Below are 19,938 nucleotides of genomic sequence, written 5' to 3' on the forward strand. Positions count from 1 at the left end.
CACTTTATCTTGTGATAACAAATTTCATCAGCTGGTAACATGCTGTGTGGAATATCTCCTTTTATCTGACAAGCAACTTTCACTTTTTCAGTTTCGTCAAATAACTTCAGGTTTAATATTAAGAGATTAGTGGTGAGAGTTGGGGGCTAGTGATCCCAAAAGTTGAGAAATTGTTGAAAAGCACAGTTAAATCATGGCAAGTTTTTCACAGTTCACCTCTACCTCATACCTATAAAGGGGAGAATGGCTTGAGGTGGGAGAGAGAAAGATTACATGAAAAGGGAAGAAGGCAGTTTACGATCTGGAACGAGCTCCCCCCGGAGATACGGAGGATCCCGGATCTTCGCACCTTCCGTTGCACGCTTAAAACGTTTTTATTTCATCAAGCTGGCCTGGCCTAAATCATCTCCTCTTTTAAATTTAAATTTTTTAACGTAAATTTTTAATCTGTTTAATTATGGGGTATTTTAAAATTCAGCCTAAATTATTTAATTTGTTTTAATTTATTTTAGATTTTGTATTTCCTGTGTTTTATCTTCTGGCTGTTCACCGCCCTGAGTCCTTCGGGAGAAGGGTGGTATAGAAATTTAATAAAATAAATAAATAAAATAAAATAAATGTTGGCATCCCCAAGGCTTGGGTTGTAGGTGGGGAGGATTAGGTCAGACAAGGAATAATGGATGGAAACTGAACAAGGAAAGATTCAACCTGGAAATAAGTAGAAACTTTCTGACAGTGAGAACAATCAACCATTGGAACAGTTTTTCTTCAGAGGTTGTGGGGGCTTCACCACTGGAAGCTTTCAAGAAGAGACTGGACTGCCATCTGTCAGAAACGGTGTAGGGTCTTCTGCTTTAGCGGGGCGGGGGGGGGTTGGACTAGATGACCTACAAGGTCCCTTCCAACTCTGTTAATCTGTTAAAAGCTCCTGGGGGGGGGAGGGGAGGAAAGGGTATCCTCTTATTCTGAAAGGGTAACAACATCGATAACAAAACAAATAGTTGGAATGGCTAAGGAAGAAATGCTATATAAAATGGAGAAGGACGGGAAAACCATGTATTGAATCTTCTCTAAAGATTGCATTGGAGAGTCAATAGAAGTTGTAACTAATTGTTACCAAATATAAGTTAGATTTAAGGAGGTTTTCCATGATTTATGTATGGACAATGCTTTATTCACCATAGTGCAGAGAACTGGGAGATGAAGGTTGCTGATCATCTATGTTTAAAACAGAGGGATGACCTTTTTTAAAAAAAAAATTTATATGCCGCCCTTCTCCGGAGACTCAGGGCAGCTTACAATGCGACCTTCCTTAAAATGTATGATGAAGGATCCCATTGTTAGGCTTTAATACCATTATATAGTATATTTAACTTTGTGCATCACACTGAGCCACAATGTGGTGTGGTTTGGTTTGGTTTGGTTTAACTTAGCAGAGCCTGTGAACCCAGCGTTTGCTATTTGTAAATCACATTTTATAGGTTGGAATAGAATTCTTTATTGGCCAAGTGTGATTGGACACACAAGGAATTTGTCTTTTGTGCATATGCTCTCAGTGTACATAAAAAAAATACATTCATCAAGAATCATAAGGTACAACACTTAGCGATAGTCATAAGTTACTAAATAAGCAATCAAATCGTACTAGGAAACAAAACAATATAAATCATAAAGATACAAGCAACAAGTTTATAATCATAAGTGGGAGGAGATAAGTAATAGGAAGGATGAGAAGAATAATAGTAATACAGTCTTGGTAAATAGTTTGACAGTGTTGTGGGAATTAGTTGTTTAAGAAGGAGATGGCATTTGGGGGAAAACTGTTCTTGTGTCTAGTTGTCCTGGTGTGCAGTGCTCTATAGCGTCATTTTGAGGGTAGGAGTTGAAACAGTTTATGTCCAGGATGCGAGGGGTCTGTAAATACTTTCCCAGCCCTCTTTTTGACTCGTGCAGTATACAGGCCCTCAATGGAAGGCAGGTTGGTAGTAATTGTTTTTTCTGCAGTTCTAATTCTCCTCTGAAGTCTGTGTCTGTCTTGTTGGGTTGCAGAACCAAACCAGACAGTTATGGAGGTACAGATGACAGACTCCATAATTCCTCTGTAGAATAATGTGTAAGGCAAGAAGATTCCACAAATCATTAAAAATTGTGGTGTATAATTTAGTCATAATATTGAACTATCAGGAGAGGGAAGGACTAGATTCAAATTCCCATTCATTCACAACAGTTTCTGACGTTTTTGGTCAACCCATCATCTTTCACCCTAAATTATATCGCAGGCTTGCTATTTGAACAGAGTAATATTGGGGATCTGAGGCTAATAATATAAACTGCTCTGTGCTCCTTTTCGGATGATAAGGGAAAGTTTAATAAAAATTGAAAGGCTTAAGGAAAGGCTCCTGTATCTATTGTAAATCTGTTCTGCTTGTTTTACAGGCTCATGTTGCTACATAAGAAATTGGGAAACTCTGAATGCAAAATAAAAACCAAGAAGCAAAAATGTAATAGAGGAACCTAGTATCCAGGTAACTGATCTAAAATTCTACTTTTTAAAAACCTTTTACATTAGTCGGTAAAGAATATTACTGGTAGTTTTGTTGGAAGTTAGAAACAAGATGTGTCATTTGTATATTGCAAAGCAGAGAAGACACTCCATACATTGGATTCTACATAGCTTAGTTACCTTAACGAACTGTATTATCTGCTTAGTGAAGGCAACTGTTTTAATTTTGATTATACGTGCGTATAACACATTGCAACGGTCCAGTTTCTAATTCATTTGCCCTCTTTTGAGAACCAATTCATTTGAATTAGATACACTGGCCCACTTTGGGTATCCATGTTTTGGATTAATTAACTAAGAAACACACAAGATTTATACCCCAATTGGTCCAGTCTTCTACTTCTCTTTCCCTGTACATAGTTGGCACCCAGAAAAGGGTTCAACTGTTTTGTATTGCAGATTAAACTATGTTTTCTAGGATCCTAAAGTTGACCATGATAACCAGATCACCTGCAACTTTTATTGAAGGTTTCCCATAGTGTCTTAAAGGAAGAATGTCATGTAGACTCTGCTTACTAAGCTGAGATACATACCGTATGTTTAAAGTAAACTTCCACCTTCAAGTCCTTGGAATTAAATGTTCTCTTTTAAGTCTATTTACAGTCACAAATAGTTCAATGTGTACTGGTCCCCGTTGATAGTTTTGCAGGGAAAGAGTCAGATACTGTTTTTGTTCAGTGAGGCTCAGTATGATTTCAGGGGCTGCTTGTGATTACAAGAATTTGAAAATATGTCACTGAGAAACAATTTGCAAGGTAAACAGCAAAGGGTGGAATATATTAGCCTTGGTGGTATTCCTAAGGTGAAGTTCATTTTTAGGTTTTTAGAATGTGATGAGCTTTTAAAAATGGTTAACATTTACAGCCAAGTGATCAAATACATTTAAATATTTATATTGCTTTTGTTATTTGAAGGCTTTATGACCTTTTAGATGAATGTTTTTGCTTGTTCAAATTGCTATCTCTGGGTCAAATGTTTGTATTTTTAAAATGGTTACATTACAACCATTTATGTTGATTTTGAGAGCAAGTTTGGATATTTTGTGATACTTTGGCAATAGCATTCATAATAAAAGAACATTTTACCTTCCAAGTAGTTTGTAGAAGAAGGCAAATCTTGTCCTTCTACAAACAGATTTCATTGTGTGCATGTGCTTCTAAAATGATCAAAAGCTATAAACTAGAATGAAGGTCTTAATTTATATATACGTACAATATGCCTTTTATAATAGAACCTGCATACTACTTTACACTTGGTAAGCTATTCATTACTTGCTTCATTACATGTGCTGTACTGAAGTGGGCATTTATACCCATTTTACAGTTGGTGAACAGCAACTGTATTTCTATGGTATACGGCATGGAATGTGGTTCGTTTATTTTTGGCTTAGCACATTATGGAAACCAGACCATTATGATTTGTAAGTGAAAAGGAAACAGGCAGCATTGGTTTGGGTCTGGGAAAGAAATCTTCCACTTCTATTTACTAGCTGTTTTCATTATGTCACTTCATGAATGCAGTAGCATGACTGACTTTTATAGTGCATAGCAACACAAGGCATTGTGTCTTTGTATCTTTATTAATTTCCTATCTTGTTTTCAGCTGCAATTATTGCAGGGAGATTAAATTTGCTTTTGAAAAATGTTTTTTAGCTAAGAGAAATTATGAAGCAATGCTACTTTTTAAAAGAAAGAATTTGGACTCCCCCAAATCTGATTTGTCTTGACCACATATCCCTCACATTCTTATTGTGACATTGGTTTTAGACAACAAAATGTTGCAAAATTGAGTGTCCTGCTGTTGTCATATTCACACGGGTCAATTTTTTCTTTGCAACATTTGGTAATCACCAATTGAATTCAATAACCCACATTTTATTCAATGAGATAAACCGGGAACAATAAATCCTGCAAAAATATTGGAAGTGCTAAAACGCAGTAAGCAGACACTTTGCTAATGCATAGCTTGTTTTTTAGCCTTCTAAGATTATTAACCAAAACCATAGCAAGCTGCAGCAATTAAGCAAAATAGCTAAATTCAGAGGCATTTTAAAACCATTATAAAATGTGTTTGGTTTCTTTTGTTGTGCCAACTCAAGTATTATGATTAATAAACTATGGTTTGTGGCACGTTGTGATTTGGGAATTGGCCATTAGTGACTCATTCACTGAAACATTATAAAATGAATCATAGCTTAGTGTACCGTGTGAATCTCTCATTCCGTTAGAGGGACAATTTCCTGTGAGATACAGCTTCCTTAAATCTTGGTATGATACAGAAAGATCTGAATACTCATAAAAAGAAAATGCACCCCATAGATGGCCATTTTCTTTGCTGAAAATGGGAAGCAAAGCAATGGCCATTCACCTCTGTAACAAAACATCGATAGCATTAGGAGAAATGAATGGAAATCCTTGGTGCTTCTTGAGAGAAATAAGCGTTCAGAGAAAGAAACTAATAGGCTGAGAATGGTGTAAAACGATAAAATGTTTCAATTGAACTCTGACAACTCGGTATAGAGTTTCCAAGTCTTCTGAAGTCAGCCCATTTATGGAACAGCAAAACATTCTGTGAAGTTCTCTGGACCTCTTCTGGAACATTGTTAAGAATGAATTGTTGGGAATGGATTGAAAAAATATGTCATTCTGAAAAATATTACGTATTAATATGATATTTTACTATATTATATATGAAGTAAATTGTAATTGTAAAATTTCACTATATTGATTGAAGCAGTATCGCAGAAGGAGTAAACCTTCAAGTGAGGAATAATAAGAAAGAAGATAATGTTCTTGGCAGCCCTGCTGGATGCTACATGCTCTGGTATGTAGCTGTCCTACATTCATTATAATCTTGTCCTTTGGATATATAAGGTTATTTAAATCTAGGAATGACATTGCCATTGCATAATCTTTTCCAATTAAATAACAATTCAAAATGTACAAAATAAATGGAGTATCTTTCCTGTCCCAAAAAAAGTCTGAATGAACTTTGGATATATTTCCATGGTATATTATGAGAGGCTCCTTGTTCAGCTGTCCTTTTTGCTTTTTCTGCCTTGCCTTGTCACTCGTTTAGAAGTATCTCTATAAAAACGCACCCACAATTCTACTTTTTCTTGCAATCCAGGCAGTATCAGAGATTAGATGAACGTTTCTTGCTTCTTGCTTGCTTTGATCTAACAGACATCTTCTTTGTTTCAAGCAGAAACCATTTGCTTGCCGTATTATGCCTGCAGACAGAGTAATGTATAATGAAGACGGAAAACACAACGTACAAAAACTGACTTTTGCCTATAAGGTATTTTTTAAATAGAGGACCTTAATCATTCTTTGTGGAAAATGTTACCTACATCTTACTAAGGAATTGTCGGTGTGGTCATCCGGGAACAGTTTTTCCAGTGCTCCCTCCAAAGATAATTTTATGACTTAAATGCCCAGTATTTGAGAGAAACATTATGAAGTTGAGCCACGATGGTGGTTAGAGTGCAGTACTGCAGGCTACCTCTGCCGACTGCTGGCTGCCTGCAGTTTGGCAGTTCAAATCTCACCAGGCTCAAAGTGGACTCAGCCTTCCATCTTTCCGAGGTGGGTAAAATGAGGAGCCAGATTGTTGGGGGCAATATGCTGACTGTAAACTGCTTATAGAGGGCTATAAAGGACTGTGAAGCGGTATATAAGTCTAAGTGCTATTGCTATTTGCTGCTTTCCCAGAATAGTTTTTATGGAAAAGTAAAATGATTTAAGAGAAAGGACACAGACATGCTGTAATTGTCACTATTTTAAAAATGGGCATCAATAATACATATTTTAAAAACATTTTAAAAAACCCAGATACAGTTTGTATATATAAATACAGTGACACTTTGGTATAATGTTTAAGGCATCTGACTAAAACATGGAAGATCAGAAGTTCTGGTTCCCCCTGTTAGCCACCCATTTGGGTGACTTTGGGCCTATCCCCCTCTCAGCCATAGGAAGAAACTGCTTCCAAAATTCTTGCCAAGAAAACGTCAGGGACTAATCCAGATAGTCGCTAGGAATTCACACCGACTTGAAGGTATATGTTCTTCATCAGCGTAATCCTTGCAAAATGCAATTTTTCTATTTCTTGCTCCATTTAAATGGAAGACTTGTGTTTGCAAGACGCAAGAGGAACTGTTATTCATACGTTCTCATAATTCTCATAGGCTTTAATTGGAGATGGTCAGTTATTGGTTAGGCAGTCATATTTCATTGTTTGCAATTACAGTTAGTCCTCAACTTATGGCCACAATTGAGCCCAAAACTTCTGTTGCTAAGTGAGACATTTGTTAAGTGAGTTGTGCCTCATCTTACAACCTTTCTTGCCACAGTTGTTAAGTGACTCACTGCAGTTGTTAAGTTGGTAACCCGGTTGTTAAATGAATCTGGCTTCCCCATTGACTTTGCTTGTTGGATGGCTGCAAAAGAGGATCACAATACTCCACGACACCACAACTGTCATAAATATGAGGCAGCTGCCAGGTGTCTGAAACACCTTTTCCTTATCCACCCTGGTGGTGGATTGTTCCTGTTGACCAGATCTTTTATTTTGCCTCTTCCCTGCAAATCTGTTTTTAGCCTGTTAAAGATAAAGGTAAAGGTTCCCCTCGCACATATGTGCTAGTCATTCCCGACTCTAGGGGGCGGTGCTCATCTCCATTTCAAAGCCAAAGAGCCAGCGCTGTCTGATGACTATTCCATGGTCATGTGGCTGGCATGACTAAACACCGAAGGAGCACGGAACGCTGTTTCCTTCCCACCAAAGGTGGTCCCTATTTTTCTACTTGCATTTTTTACCTGCTTTCGAACTGCTAGGTTGGCAGAAGCTGGGACAAGTAACGGGAGCTCACCCCATTACGCAGCACTAGGGATTCGAACAGCTGAGCTGCCGACCTTCTGATCGACAAGCTCAGCATCTTAGCCACTGTGCCACCGCGTCCCGATCTTTAGCCTGTTACCCTGTGCCAAACATGAATTGAGCCTTGAATTGTTACTCATATATATTTAGAGACAACTTTAGAGACAATAAAGCTTTATACTCATGCAGTGTGGCCTTGCTGCCATTACCCTCTCTTATGTTACTTGTCTCAAACTAGAATAGAAGATAAGAACAGTCTTGGCTCTTTATAATACATATTTGTGGCTACTTACTTAAGCTGACACAATCACTTACATAAATTACGTTGTTGGTATTCTGATGGTCTCTTCGTCTCCACAATTGGATTTTCCTGTTGCTATGGGCTATGGAAAACGTTGGGCTAGAGATCACTGTGTACAGCTCTTCAGTTCATTGGAATGTATGTAGCCAATGCAGTAATTCAGCGTTTCTCAACCGTGGCCACTTTTAAGACCTGTAGATTTAAGAGAACAGCTGGCTGGGAAATTCTGGAAGTTGAAGTCCACAGGTCTTCAGGTGACCAAGGTTAAGAAGCATTGCTGTAGTTGATAGTTAAGATGATTGCCCCCCCTCCTCCCCCCTTCTCTCCCGTACACAATGAATCGTGTTTCATTCTTTATCAATTTCATTAGATCAATGTATTTTTTTTTATTTAAGGTGACCGCCGAGACTTCATGACCCTTCTTTAAAAGGAAGCAGATTCTGCGAGGATGTTACATCACCATTGCCGGAGGAACCCTGAGCTACAAGAAGAGTTGCAGATTCAGGCAGCAGTGGCCGCTGGGGATGTCCATACGGTGCGCAAAATGTTAGAGCAGGGCTACTCTCCCAATGGCCGAGATGCTAATGGCTGGACCTTGCTCCATTTTTCAGCAGCCAGAGGGAAGGAACGATGCGTTCGTGTATTTCTTGAACATGGAGGTTAGTTGACCTAAGCAGAGGGATGTATGGTTGCTTGGTGATGAAATGTTTCAGACCTTCTCTTTCAATACCTTGGCTTCCTTTTTTAAAAAAAAATATAATTTTTTTTTCTTCTTCTTCTTTTTGCTGTTTGGACACCAACGTGATCTAGATAAAATTTAATTTCTGCATTTTTAGATCTCTAATAGGGTGTGGAAAGGAGAAAAAGAAAAACAGCAGACAAGCTATGTGACTTCAGAGTCGACCACAAGATGGCACTCGTTTGTTGTGTTGTTTTGAGTATTGTACAAAAGAAAAAACTAACTCATTCCACAACATAATTTTGCACGGACTGTTCTAGTAGATGGCTAACATCTTACTCTATATTGTAAATTAAATTGTGATTAAATTTATAACCTAAACGTAAATGTTCTGACATATAAATTCATTCTTGGGTGTAGGATAACTAACCACTTCTAGAAAATACACATACAAATGCATTTGTAATAGCAGAACAAAAGGGAAATTTGTAGAACAATTTAGCTTCATAATTCAGTTCTGCTAAATTAATGGCCATATGGAATTGTCACTTCTGGCAGTAGCATTCAGCTTTAGATTTCCCAATGATTTCCCAATATCTATTAGAGTCTATTTCTCATTGCTTTAAGCTGCACTTGTAAAAAAATGAAATGAAAATGTTCCGTAGGTATAAGAATTAGAGTTTCTGTTCTTTAATATGGGCATCTTTTCCTTAAATTTTATAAATAATGTCCCATTTATGGATGAAGTTGGTGCTGTTGAATATGCAACAGGGGATAAAAGAAGAGGTCTGGTTAGGGAAATACAGAATAACAGAGTTTGAAGGTTGGTTGTCTTCTAGTCTAGTCCCTGCCCAAGCAGGATACCCGATACAATTCTGAACAAATATTGTATAATATTTCCACAGAGAATCGGGGCTCTACATGTATAGAAATTGCTTATTGATAAAGGCAGGTATTTCACAGAACTTCGTGCTACACGTATGTAAAATTAAATCATTCTTTAAGATTTATGTGGCAACGTTCAGCCAATTTTGGCTGATCTTGAAAAGTTAATGTAATTGGACCTGGTTTTTATTTGGAAGGATAACTCTGAGAAATGCTGGTTATAAACACTGGAAATTTTTAAAAAAGAAGGCAGTTGCAAATTATTTCCATGATATCGCCAGAAAACATATAGTCCATCGATGTCACCTAAACTTTAATTTAACTCAAAAGATACTTGATCTTTGGGTAGAGTGTCAATTTTAACAATCAAGTGGAATATGACCAGAAGATGGCAGAAGATATTTCCAAAATAGATAAGAAGCTATTGTACAGTTCTCCTCCTCTCCCAAATCATCCTTTTTCATATCTGATACTTTTAGTAAATAGCTGAATTTATGTACCTGTGGAAATGATTTCAGATCCTCTCTGATATCTGTGATATCCTGTCCTTTTTGATTCAGAATTTGCCACAATAGTACTGTAGAGTTGGCCGGACTTAACTGATGCATTGTCTCAAATTGAGACAATTCAGATTCAGGAATATTTGTCACATTTCTGAGCTTTTCAGAATTCTATGCAAATTCTAGACGGACCTCACATGGATCCTTAGTTGACACAGGACAATGTCGAGCTCCTTTGGTACAGGTAGTCCTCAACCTACAACAGTTCACTTAGTGGCCATTAAAAGTTAGGGTAAGTAAGTAAGCCAAGTAAGTAAATAAGTCAACGAAATTGAAGTAAGTCAACAGCACTGAAAAAAGTGACTTATGACCATTTTTCACACTTACGGCCATTGCGGCATCTCCATGGTCACGCGATTTACATTCGGATGCTTGGCAACTGATTCATATTTTTGATGGTCGCAGTGTCCTGGGGGGTCATGTGATCCCCTTTTGTGACCATCTGGTGAGCAAAGTCAGTGGGGAAACCAGATTCACTTAACGAATCTTCGCTCATTTAACAGCTGCAGTGATTCACTTGACAAATTTGGCAAGGAAAGTCGTAAAACGGGACAAGCTCACTTAGCAAAGGTTTCATTTAGCAACATAAATTATGGGCTCAATTGTGGTCATAACTCGAGGACTACCTGTGCCTGGTTCTATTGTAGATGCACTTTCCAGAGCTAAGGCCAGTGGTATTAACTCAAGGGATCTTCTTAATGAATATTCCTGATGAAAACAGTTGACTGTTTCAGGCATCCTATTTGTGTTTAGGCCTGGGTCCCAAGTGTGCCAAAAGACCTATTTCCTAACTATCAATGATTGTTGTGGTTTTCTCAGCTTTCTGTGTATTTTAGTATGTGTGTGTCTTTTTGTGTAAAAATACTGTTTACCACATGTAGAGTCATTTATTGAGATGGGTTGGTGTTTGTTAGTTTGTGGAGGACAGTTTTGTCTGATTTAATTTACCAATTTAACATACTGAAAAACCTTAAGTCCCGTATTCATTTCCTGAACTTACCGTATTTTTCGGAGTATAAGACGCACCCTTTCCCCCCCCCTAAAAGGGAGTGAAAATTTAGGTGGGTCTTAAACACTGAATGTATCCCTGCCCACCCACTGGCCCCCACCCTTTGGCCTCGCAGCAGTTACCTCCTTGCAAGCAAACAGCAAGAAAAGACAGCTCCTTTCAGCTTCAGCACAGCTTAATTAGCACAAGTTGATTGGATCGGCCTCCCGACTCCCAGCTGAGTTGCTCTCAGCTGTTTTGCGCAGGGCTCTGCTGCTTGCTGCAAAGAAGTAAATTGCTGGAGCAGATTTTTTTTCCCCCTTGTGCTAATCAAGCTATGCTGAAAATGAAAATGTAAGTAAAGCAGGCTGTTTGCTGTTTACTACAACGAGGCAAAATTGCGCAGAGGCAGAGGGAAATTTCTTTTTCTTCTTTTCCTCACCAAAAAAGTGCGTCTTATACTCCGGTGCATCTTATACTTCGAAAAATACGGTATATGCTCTTATCCAAAGTGTGAACTTTATGTTATGAAAGAGCTACAGAAAACTGATTATATTTTTAATGTATTGATCATGCTTGCAAACCTTCACAGATTTTCACTCATCTTGAATGCAAGCAATCAGGGAGATATTATGCAGGTAGCGCAATTAATTCAAAAATTAGTCCATAATCCTGAAGCAGCTTTGTATACCATATATTAATGAGGATGTCCTGAAGTTCTTAATAGCCCTATTAAGTGACTGAATAAGAAATCAAAGCAAGTCCATCTTTATTATGGTCACAGATTACTTGTTTAAAAAAATAAACCATAAATATTACATTAGAAGCATACCATAGATGGCAGAAAAAGTGTGAGACTAATATTTTTAAGAAAAGTAGTGGACATAAGCCTGCAACAAATTGCAGAAAGAAACAGTTCATTTTATATGGGACCAAGTACATCTATCAAATCTTTTCATTTGCTTTTGTCTCTCGTGAAATGAGGTTGCTTCACTTTTCCATCTGAGTTTTACACAAATTATTTTTACCTTGAATTTGCCCTCACTAAGTGTAATGCAGTGGCTAAGACGCTGAGCTTGTCGATCAAAAGGTTGGCAGTTCAGCAGTTTGAATCCCTAGTTCCACGTAACAAGGTGAGCCCCCGTTACTTGTCCCAGCTTCTGCCAACCTAGCAGTTCGAAAGCCCGTAAAAAATGCAAGTAGAAAAATAGGGACCACCTTTGATGGGAAGGTAACAGCGTTGCGTGCACCTTTGGCATTGAGTCATGCCGGCCACATGAACACGGAGCGCTGGCTCTTCGGCTTTGAAACGGAGATGAGCACCGCCCCCTAGAGTCGGGAACGACTAGCACACATGTGTGAGGGGAACCTTTACCTTTAAGTGTAATTAGTATAATTTAATTTTCCAGATTCAGTTATTCTTTAGCTCTTGCGAGGATTTCTAAAATCCTTGGAGCTTTCTGAACTTAGTTGTTAGTTTGCAATAGTGACAAATATTTGTAGCTCGGGCATAAGATGAGAGTGTAGGTTTGTTCTCAGAGCTTTTGGGTTGATTTCCAAACATTTCGTTACCAGGCTAGGTAACATCTTCAGCGGAGTTTAGGGGATGTCAGTGTCTGTGTTGTTCTGTTTATAAGGGCTTCAGGTGTGTGTGTGTCAAGTGAGGGTCTTGTGATGGATCTCGTGAGGGACCAGGTGTGAGTCATCAGTGAGAGTTTTGTGATGGGTTTTGTGATAGGGAGGTTACATCAGGTCAGGATCATTGGGAGGTGAACTGCTGGTGGTGGGAGGCGGGTTGCGAGTTTGTTCGGTGGTTAGTTTGCAGATGATGTGTTATTAACCAAGTAGGTAACTTGTAACATGATGAGAGCACTAAGGACTCTACAGTTCAACCCTGAGCTACATATATTCTCTTCTGTAAATGTCTATGGCAGTGATGGCTAACTTTTTCCGGACCAACTGCCTAAAGTGCATATGCGTGTGTGCGAATGCGTGTGTGCGTGCCCGAACCCCCAAGATGCAATGCGCGTGTGGCCCCTGTGCATGTGCCCCACCCCCATGCATGCATTTGTGCCCCCTGCATGCCCCTTGCCTCCCTGCACATGTGCGCACAGCCCCCTGTATGTGCCCCCCTGCGGATGCGTACGCCCCCCGCATGCACCCCACCTTTCCACGCATGCGCACACGGCCCTCCCGCACGCGTCCCACGCCCCACGCATGCATGGCAGATACCTGAAGACCAGCTGGTCAGCAGGAGGCGTGCATGTATGCGCAGCGGAGCTGAACTGGGGCGACGGCTCGCGTGCCATCAGAGAGGGTGCTGTTGGCACATGTGCCATAGGTTCACAATCACAGGTCTATGGGGTTTCTCAGTCATCTAGGTCATGGTTGTCCCAAAGATGCTTTTTCAAGAGGCAACTGGACTTTGTGATTTTCCTTTGAAGACATTTCACTTCTCATCCAAGAAGCTTCTTGGATGAGAAGCGAATGTCTTCAAAGGAAAACCAGAAAGTCCATTTGTCTCTTGAAAAAGCACCTTTGGGATTCTCTTCTGTAGGATTTTTGTTCTTCTTGTCTATAAATCTGGTTCAGGGACCACCTCACCTAGATCCCACCTAACCAGTCAAGCTTTCCTCTTAGTCTTCTTTTACTCTCTACTCTCTTTGAATTAAACTTAAAACAAATAGATTTCAGATTTTACAACTAAGTGATATTCAATTTAACTACAGGGGTTCTTTTTATCTATGAAAAATGCCAAGAAAAGCAGTGAAGATACTGACATTCACTGGTGTCACAGAGAGATGTTGAATACAAGTTAATACTAGTTTATTTAAACAGAGAAAGCTTTTAAACAATTCACAGTTGGTCTGTACAAAAATTGTTAATGCAAGTTATTTTCTTTAGCTATAAAATAAGGGTTGTAATTTTAATATTTCATTGTCTTGTCACCATCTGGAAAGTAACTTTAACCACTTGCTGAAATAGAGAATATTTCTAATAAATGTTCCTTCAAACATTTAGTTTGCTTATTTACATTTAATAATATCCTGTCTTTCCACCTTAAAACAGTATTCATGGTTGAGATTTCTGTAATATTGCATGATTATGTTCAAATACTGCCAAGGTTTTATATCACTTTTTATATTCAAATAACATGAGCAGAAGTGGGAAGAATTGAGTGCCAGGCACCATGTAATTTGCCCATGAACAAAAAATAGTGTTAGTCATTGCATGTGACAGGATGATATTAGATCTATACATCTGGTAATTTTTAAAATATTTCATGAATCCAGATTTCTGTGGGAGAAGGAATACTTAGCTATTCCTTTTGAAATGTTGACATTTTGCCCTATCCTGCTTCCCCTTCTTCAAAATTAGATGTTTACATTCTTGCAAAGCTCAACATTTTGTGAAACGGCAAAATTAGGTTATTTTCATTTTATAGAAGACAGTTTTTATCGAGTTGATCTGAACTAGCATAGAGCTTACATGCTTTGCAACTGCATAGATCACAAAGGCCTTTCTTTACCCTATATAATATTAACCCCCTAAAATGAACTCATCTTGCCAGACCACAATACATCTGCATCTTGAGCCTGCAGATGTTGCTACAGATGCTTCTCTTTAAGACCAAGAAGCACAAGGGAAAACAAAACACGGAACCAAGGATGAAATGTTAGAGCTGAAGGAATTAGGATAGGTAGGTAGAGAGATTTTGAGAAATTGAGAAATACCTGGTGGTTGTTGGGTCGGGAGACTTGACTGCAGATAGTCCTCGACTTACAACTGTTCTGCCCCAGCTCAGTTCATTTAGTGACCGTTCAAAGTTACAACAGCACTGCAAAAAGTCACTTACGACCGTTCTTTAAACTTACGACCATTGCAGCAGCATCATAGCCACCTGATCAGAATTCAGATGCTTGGCAACTGACTCATATTTATGACGGTTGCAGGGTCCTGGAGTTTTGCGATCTTTGGCCAAGCGAAGTCAATGGGGAAGCCAGATTCTCTTAACCACTATATCACTACCTTAACAACTGCAGCGATTCACTTAACAGGTGGGGCCAGAAAGGTTGTAAAAGGGAGCAAAATTCACTTAACAACAGAAATTTTGGGCTCAATTGTAGTCATTAGTTGAGGACTACCTGTATTGGAGACAATAGGTATAGTAAATATTCATTTTTCTTTGGGTTTTTTAAATTATTATTACCAAAACTGAATTACAGGGGAATTATTCAATTACAGGGGAATTATTCAATTCATTTATCACAAACCAGATCCAAATTTTATTGAATTCTCTTTTGCTTTGGGATTCTCCCCAATAAATGGGTCTTCTGTACTTCCTTTTATATGGAACTTTGCATGAAAATATTTTAAATTCAGCCCATAATTCAGAAGCATGCCCTGTTTTTCAAATTTTACATTTTTCAGTATTGAAATGTGAATGTTTAAAATGTTAAATCCTTGGTGCCTATAAAGCAATTTCCAATATGCACAATGTTGCTTAATCACTGATGCTGCTTAATGTTGCTTAATCACAGACCCAACCACTGTACACACTGATGCTTCAGTAGTATTACAAAACCTTTTGTATCAGTTGGAAAGAAGTGTATAAAAAAAAAATGGATGGCAATAATTTTACAGGTCTTTTGTAATACCTAATGAAGAATTGGGTTTTTTGTTAAATAGGTATCATCATCCTCTTTTAACGACCTCATAATCCCTTGCAGGATGGAGTCTGGGCAAACTGAATGGAGCTGAGTGTTTACTGGCCGGATGCCCTTCCTATCGCCAATGCAGAGTTACATTCAGCAGATATATGCTCACTGTACCCAGAGAGAAAAATATCTGCCTCTACCTAGGATTGAACTCACTGCCTCCTAATTGTGAGGCAACAGCTCCACCTCTAGGCCACCACACCACTTTTGTTTAATAGGTATATATGGTATCATATCATAAAAGTGCTAACGTTTGTGAGATTTCATGTCTACTGGGAAAGCTGAATTTATAGATTAACCTCGTGAGGGGAAAAAAGTTCTATTTTAAATTGCTGTTTTGTATCCTTTTTGTGCTAAATAACTTCCTGCACTTTTTTAAAAACTTCAGCGGATCCTACAGTGAAAGACCTGATTGGCGGCTTCACCGCTCTACATTATGCAGCTATGCATGGCCGAGCCCGGATTGCACGCCTGATGCTGGAATCCGACTACCGCGTCGATATTATTAACGCGAAGAGCAACGACGGTTGGACTCCCTTGCATGTGGCAGCTCATTACGGAAGAGACTCCTTTGTCCGACTCTTGCTGGAGTTCAAGGCTGAAGTCGATCCGCTGAGTGACAAAGGTACTACGCCACTTCAGCTTGCCATTATCCGCGAACGGTCCAGCTGTGTCAAAATCCTCCTAGATCACAACGCCAACATTGACATTCAAAATGGCTTTCTGTTACGCTACGCCGTGATCAAAAGCAATCACACTTATTGCCGGATGTTCCTTCAGAGAGGGGCGGATACGAACTTGGGGCGCTTAGAAGATGGACAGACGCCATTGCACTTGTCTGCTCTTAGGGATGACGTACTTTGCGCGCAGATGTTGTACAATTATGGCGCGGATACCAACACAAGGAACTATGAAGGACAGACTCCGTTGGCGGTTTCAATAAGTATATCTGGAAGTAGCCGGCCTTGTTTGGATTTCTTACAGGAAGTAACAAGTATGTATAGCAGAAATCTTTTATCAAAATTTGCAATTAGATTGGGTGGGGGGTGGCGGCAGTTTTAAGTAGTCTTCGACTTACAACACAATTGAGACCAAAATTTCTGTTGCTAAGGGAGACATTTGATGAGCGAATTTTAATTACATATGATAATGGTCAACAGTCTGACTAGCGAACCCAACAAAAGGGACCCTCGGGGTCTTTGAATCCCAAAAAGTAAAACTTTATTGAATACACCATCTCGGAACTGAAGAAGCAAAACCAGCTCTGGTTTTCCCACACAAAAGCTTGCTTAGTTAAACAATAGATTCCCTTTCTCCCACTCCTCGGATATTTGTTGCAAAACTTCTTTTTGTTATGGGAACAGTCCCATTTCTCCATTGAGCAGCTTCAGTAGTGACCTTGGCATTTTGTAGGCTTTCACGGTCCGTGAACTACGTCTTGGCATCCCGTTTCCTCCCCACACATCCCATCCCTCCCCCCTTTACATTGGCAAGTTGAAAAGCAATAGAAGCTAGAAGGCAGTAAAACGATTCAATCTTGACAATAATGCAATGAGCCAGCAACCAGATAAATGGATCTCCCTTAATGTTTAAACTAATCCTGTTTTCAACCCCTCTTTGGGTCCCTTAACATATACATTAAAAATATTTCAAACTTATAAGAGGAAGCAATCAATAATCATTACTATTGTGCCACCAATAATAGGTGAGGCGCGGTGCCTCAGTGGTTTAAAAGACACCGGAGAAGGTCTGTGCTCCGGCAGGTCGAATCCCCTGCACGATGGAGTGAGCTCCTGTCACTTGACTCAGCTCCAGCCAACTTAGCAGTTTGAAAGCACGTAAGTGCAAGTAGATAAATAGGTACCACTTTGGTGGGAAGGTAACAGCGTTCTGTGTTTCGTCATATGCTTTATGCTGCAGTGTGATGTCATGCTGGCCACATGACCATGGAAACATCTCCGGACAGTGCCGGCTCAAAGAAACAGAGATGAGCATGGCCCCCTAAAGTCAGCTATGTCTAGCCGAGTAAAACTCACAGGGACTCCTTTATCTTTACTTTTACCAATAATAAGACTTTTATTGCCAGAGTAAGTTTCACCAAATGAATTTTCTTTCCAGCAGGCTCAGACTCCTCTTTATTCATGGTTTCTGCTTTTTAATATTTTGAAATGATTGATCTCATTGGAAGGATAATAAAATGAAACGTAGGAGAAATCGTGGGGCCTGTAACCAGACCATACCCTTCCAGTCAGCCTGTGATCGGATACATTGTGCAATGATGCCATCCTCCCATCTTGCTGAAGAAAATGTCAAGCATAACAAAACACAGTTTGTCCCCTATTTCCAGACTTGGTTGAATATGGCCAAATTAGATTACTTCAGAAAAAAGATTATAAATAGGTTTTGTTTAATGTTTTGTTCAGTAGGAGAACATTGTATCCAAGTAATCAGTATTCACATGATCATTTAGGTCCATGATGGCGGTGGCATGCATAGCTATATCAGTGGGCACGCCAGCTCAGCTCTGGCGTACATGCGCATGCCAGCCAGCTGATTTTCAGGCCTTCTGGGAAGGGAAATAGGGAAACAGGCTGTTTCCTGCCTCCGGAGGGCCTGGGGGGGGGGGGAAGGCCCGTTTTTCTTTTTCACATGGCTCCAGATCCTCTCTGCATCTGGGGAGGGCAAAAACAGCCTTCCTCACCCCCTTGGAGGCCCTCCAGAGGCCTGAAACGGCCCATTTCCCAACTCCCGGTTGGACAGGAAATGACGTTTTTTGCTGCCCCCAGCCTCTAGAGCCTCTCTAGGAGTCTAGAAGGCTGTTTTTGCCCTCCCCAGATGCAGAGAGGATCTGGAGCCAGGTGAGAAAGAAAAATGGGCCTACCGGGCCATTGCGTGCCAGGAGCAGGGGGGAGGGGGGTTGGACGCGCAGGGTGGGGCACATAGAATTATGGGTGTGGGCAGGCATGCGTGCAAACCTCCCCCCCCACACACACCCTCCTGGCCCACGATGGCAAAAAGGTTAGCCATCACTGATTTAGGTGAATTGATTTCAGAGACAAAAACCTTGCTAGCACAAATCTAAAACCAGGCATTGTTTTTAGCAGCCCAGGTTTCTCCTGGATAGTCTTCATTTTCTCATTTCTTCCCTAACCTTGATTTTTACAATGTATCACAGTTTGCTGATAGACATACATTTATAAACCTCCCTGTTTCATGTAAGAAAGGAACAATGTAGCTCACTTCTTATACGTTTGGGTTAACATGACACATTACTCACTCCCTGTGTTTAGTAGTTTAAAATTATTTAATGAGCTTCTCATAGAGCTTTTTGCTAAAGTTTTCTGCTGTTAAAAATATAGGAGAAAAATGAAATGTGTAAAAAAATTATATTTGTAGGATATCTGGTCAGCACCACATGTACCTACTCGTGTTTCCCCGAAAATAAGACCCTGTCTTATATTTTTTTGAACCCCGAAGTAAGCACTTGGCCTTATTTTCGGACAGTTCTTATTATTCTGGGGTGCGTGGAGCAAGATGGGACTCCACTTGCCATCTTACCTGATTTCCAGCTCTGCGTTTAAATATTTTCGGGGAGGGCTTATTTTCAGGGGGAGGCTTATTTTCGGGGAAACAGGGTATCAATACTACATAAAGTTCCAAATCATTTTGCATATTTTTTAAATACGAGAAAACAGATTGTGTGTATATGCATGCAAGATTGCCCTTGAAAGTGCAACGTCGCTCTAGGGAATGCATTTTTGAACGTAGCATTTGAGCTAAGAAATGTTTTGGGAGGAAAAGCAGCGTGTTTCCGTTTGTGCTGATCGAAAGTTCTAGGAATTTTATTCAGCAAATCTGGAAAATGCCAGATTGGAAAAGTTCTCCTTGTGGTTTATTGAAACCACGCATTCACTTTTAATTTAGAAACTTGAAGCATTTTTCTCCTTTGTTTTCAACTAAGCAGTGCATTTTTCTGGCTATTTTAATCTTTGGGATTTGGAAGGAAATAATTTTGGGACTACATGCAGTATTCTCACGCACACACACACGAAAAATGCACGTGATTGGTAACACATTTTTAGGCCGTATGCTTTCTGTTCTGTGGCTAAATTCTCTCAAATCTTTTTTTCTGCAGATTTTCTTCCTATTTCTCCAGAATTTACTGATTTCATATTCAGCACCATTCTGTATTTTATATCAGGTTTGGTTTTTGGTTTTGTTTTTTTTTTTGCTGCACATATAAACCTATTTTTAAAAAGTGGTTGATTTCTGGTGTCTAAATCTACATATTTTCAGATTCCTTAATTTAATGAAACAAGCACCTCCGGATTATAATATTGTTGGAGGCAATTATTGATATTAA

At 39.4% G+C, this 19,938-nt stretch overlaps 1 protein-coding gene across 7 annotated transcripts in view; it reads left to right on the forward strand.

Annotated features, from left to right (window-relative positions):
* ASB7 (ankyrin repeat and SOCS box containing 7) overlaps window positions 1–19,938 on the forward strand; it is a 41,163-nt gene that overhangs the window by 3,873 nt on the left and 17,352 nt on the right. For 3 of the 7 annotated variants that reach the window (XR_015729823.1, XR_015729822.1, XM_087878326.1), the window contains exons 1-4: window positions 5,773–5,863; window positions 8,141–8,404; window positions 15,964–16,569; window positions 19,711–19,776. Coding sequence is in view for 4 of the 7 variants with exons in the window: in XM_087878326.1 (XP_087734452.1) it covers window positions 8,194–8,404; window positions 15,964–16,569; window positions 19,711–19,776 (883 nt within the window). In the remaining 3 variants the exon portion in view is untranslated. The other 4 variants (XR_015729824.1, XM_087878328.1, XM_087878329.1 and 1 more) reach the window with 3 other exon arrangements.

The sequence above is a fragment of the Pantherophis guttatus genome, chromosome 13 (genome assembly GCF_059756535.1).
Source record: "Pantherophis guttatus breed Tessera chromosome 13, ASM5975653v1, whole genome shotgun sequence".
NCBI classification, from domain to species: Eukaryota; Metazoa; Chordata; class Lepidosauria; order Squamata; family Colubridae; genus Pantherophis; species Pantherophis guttatus.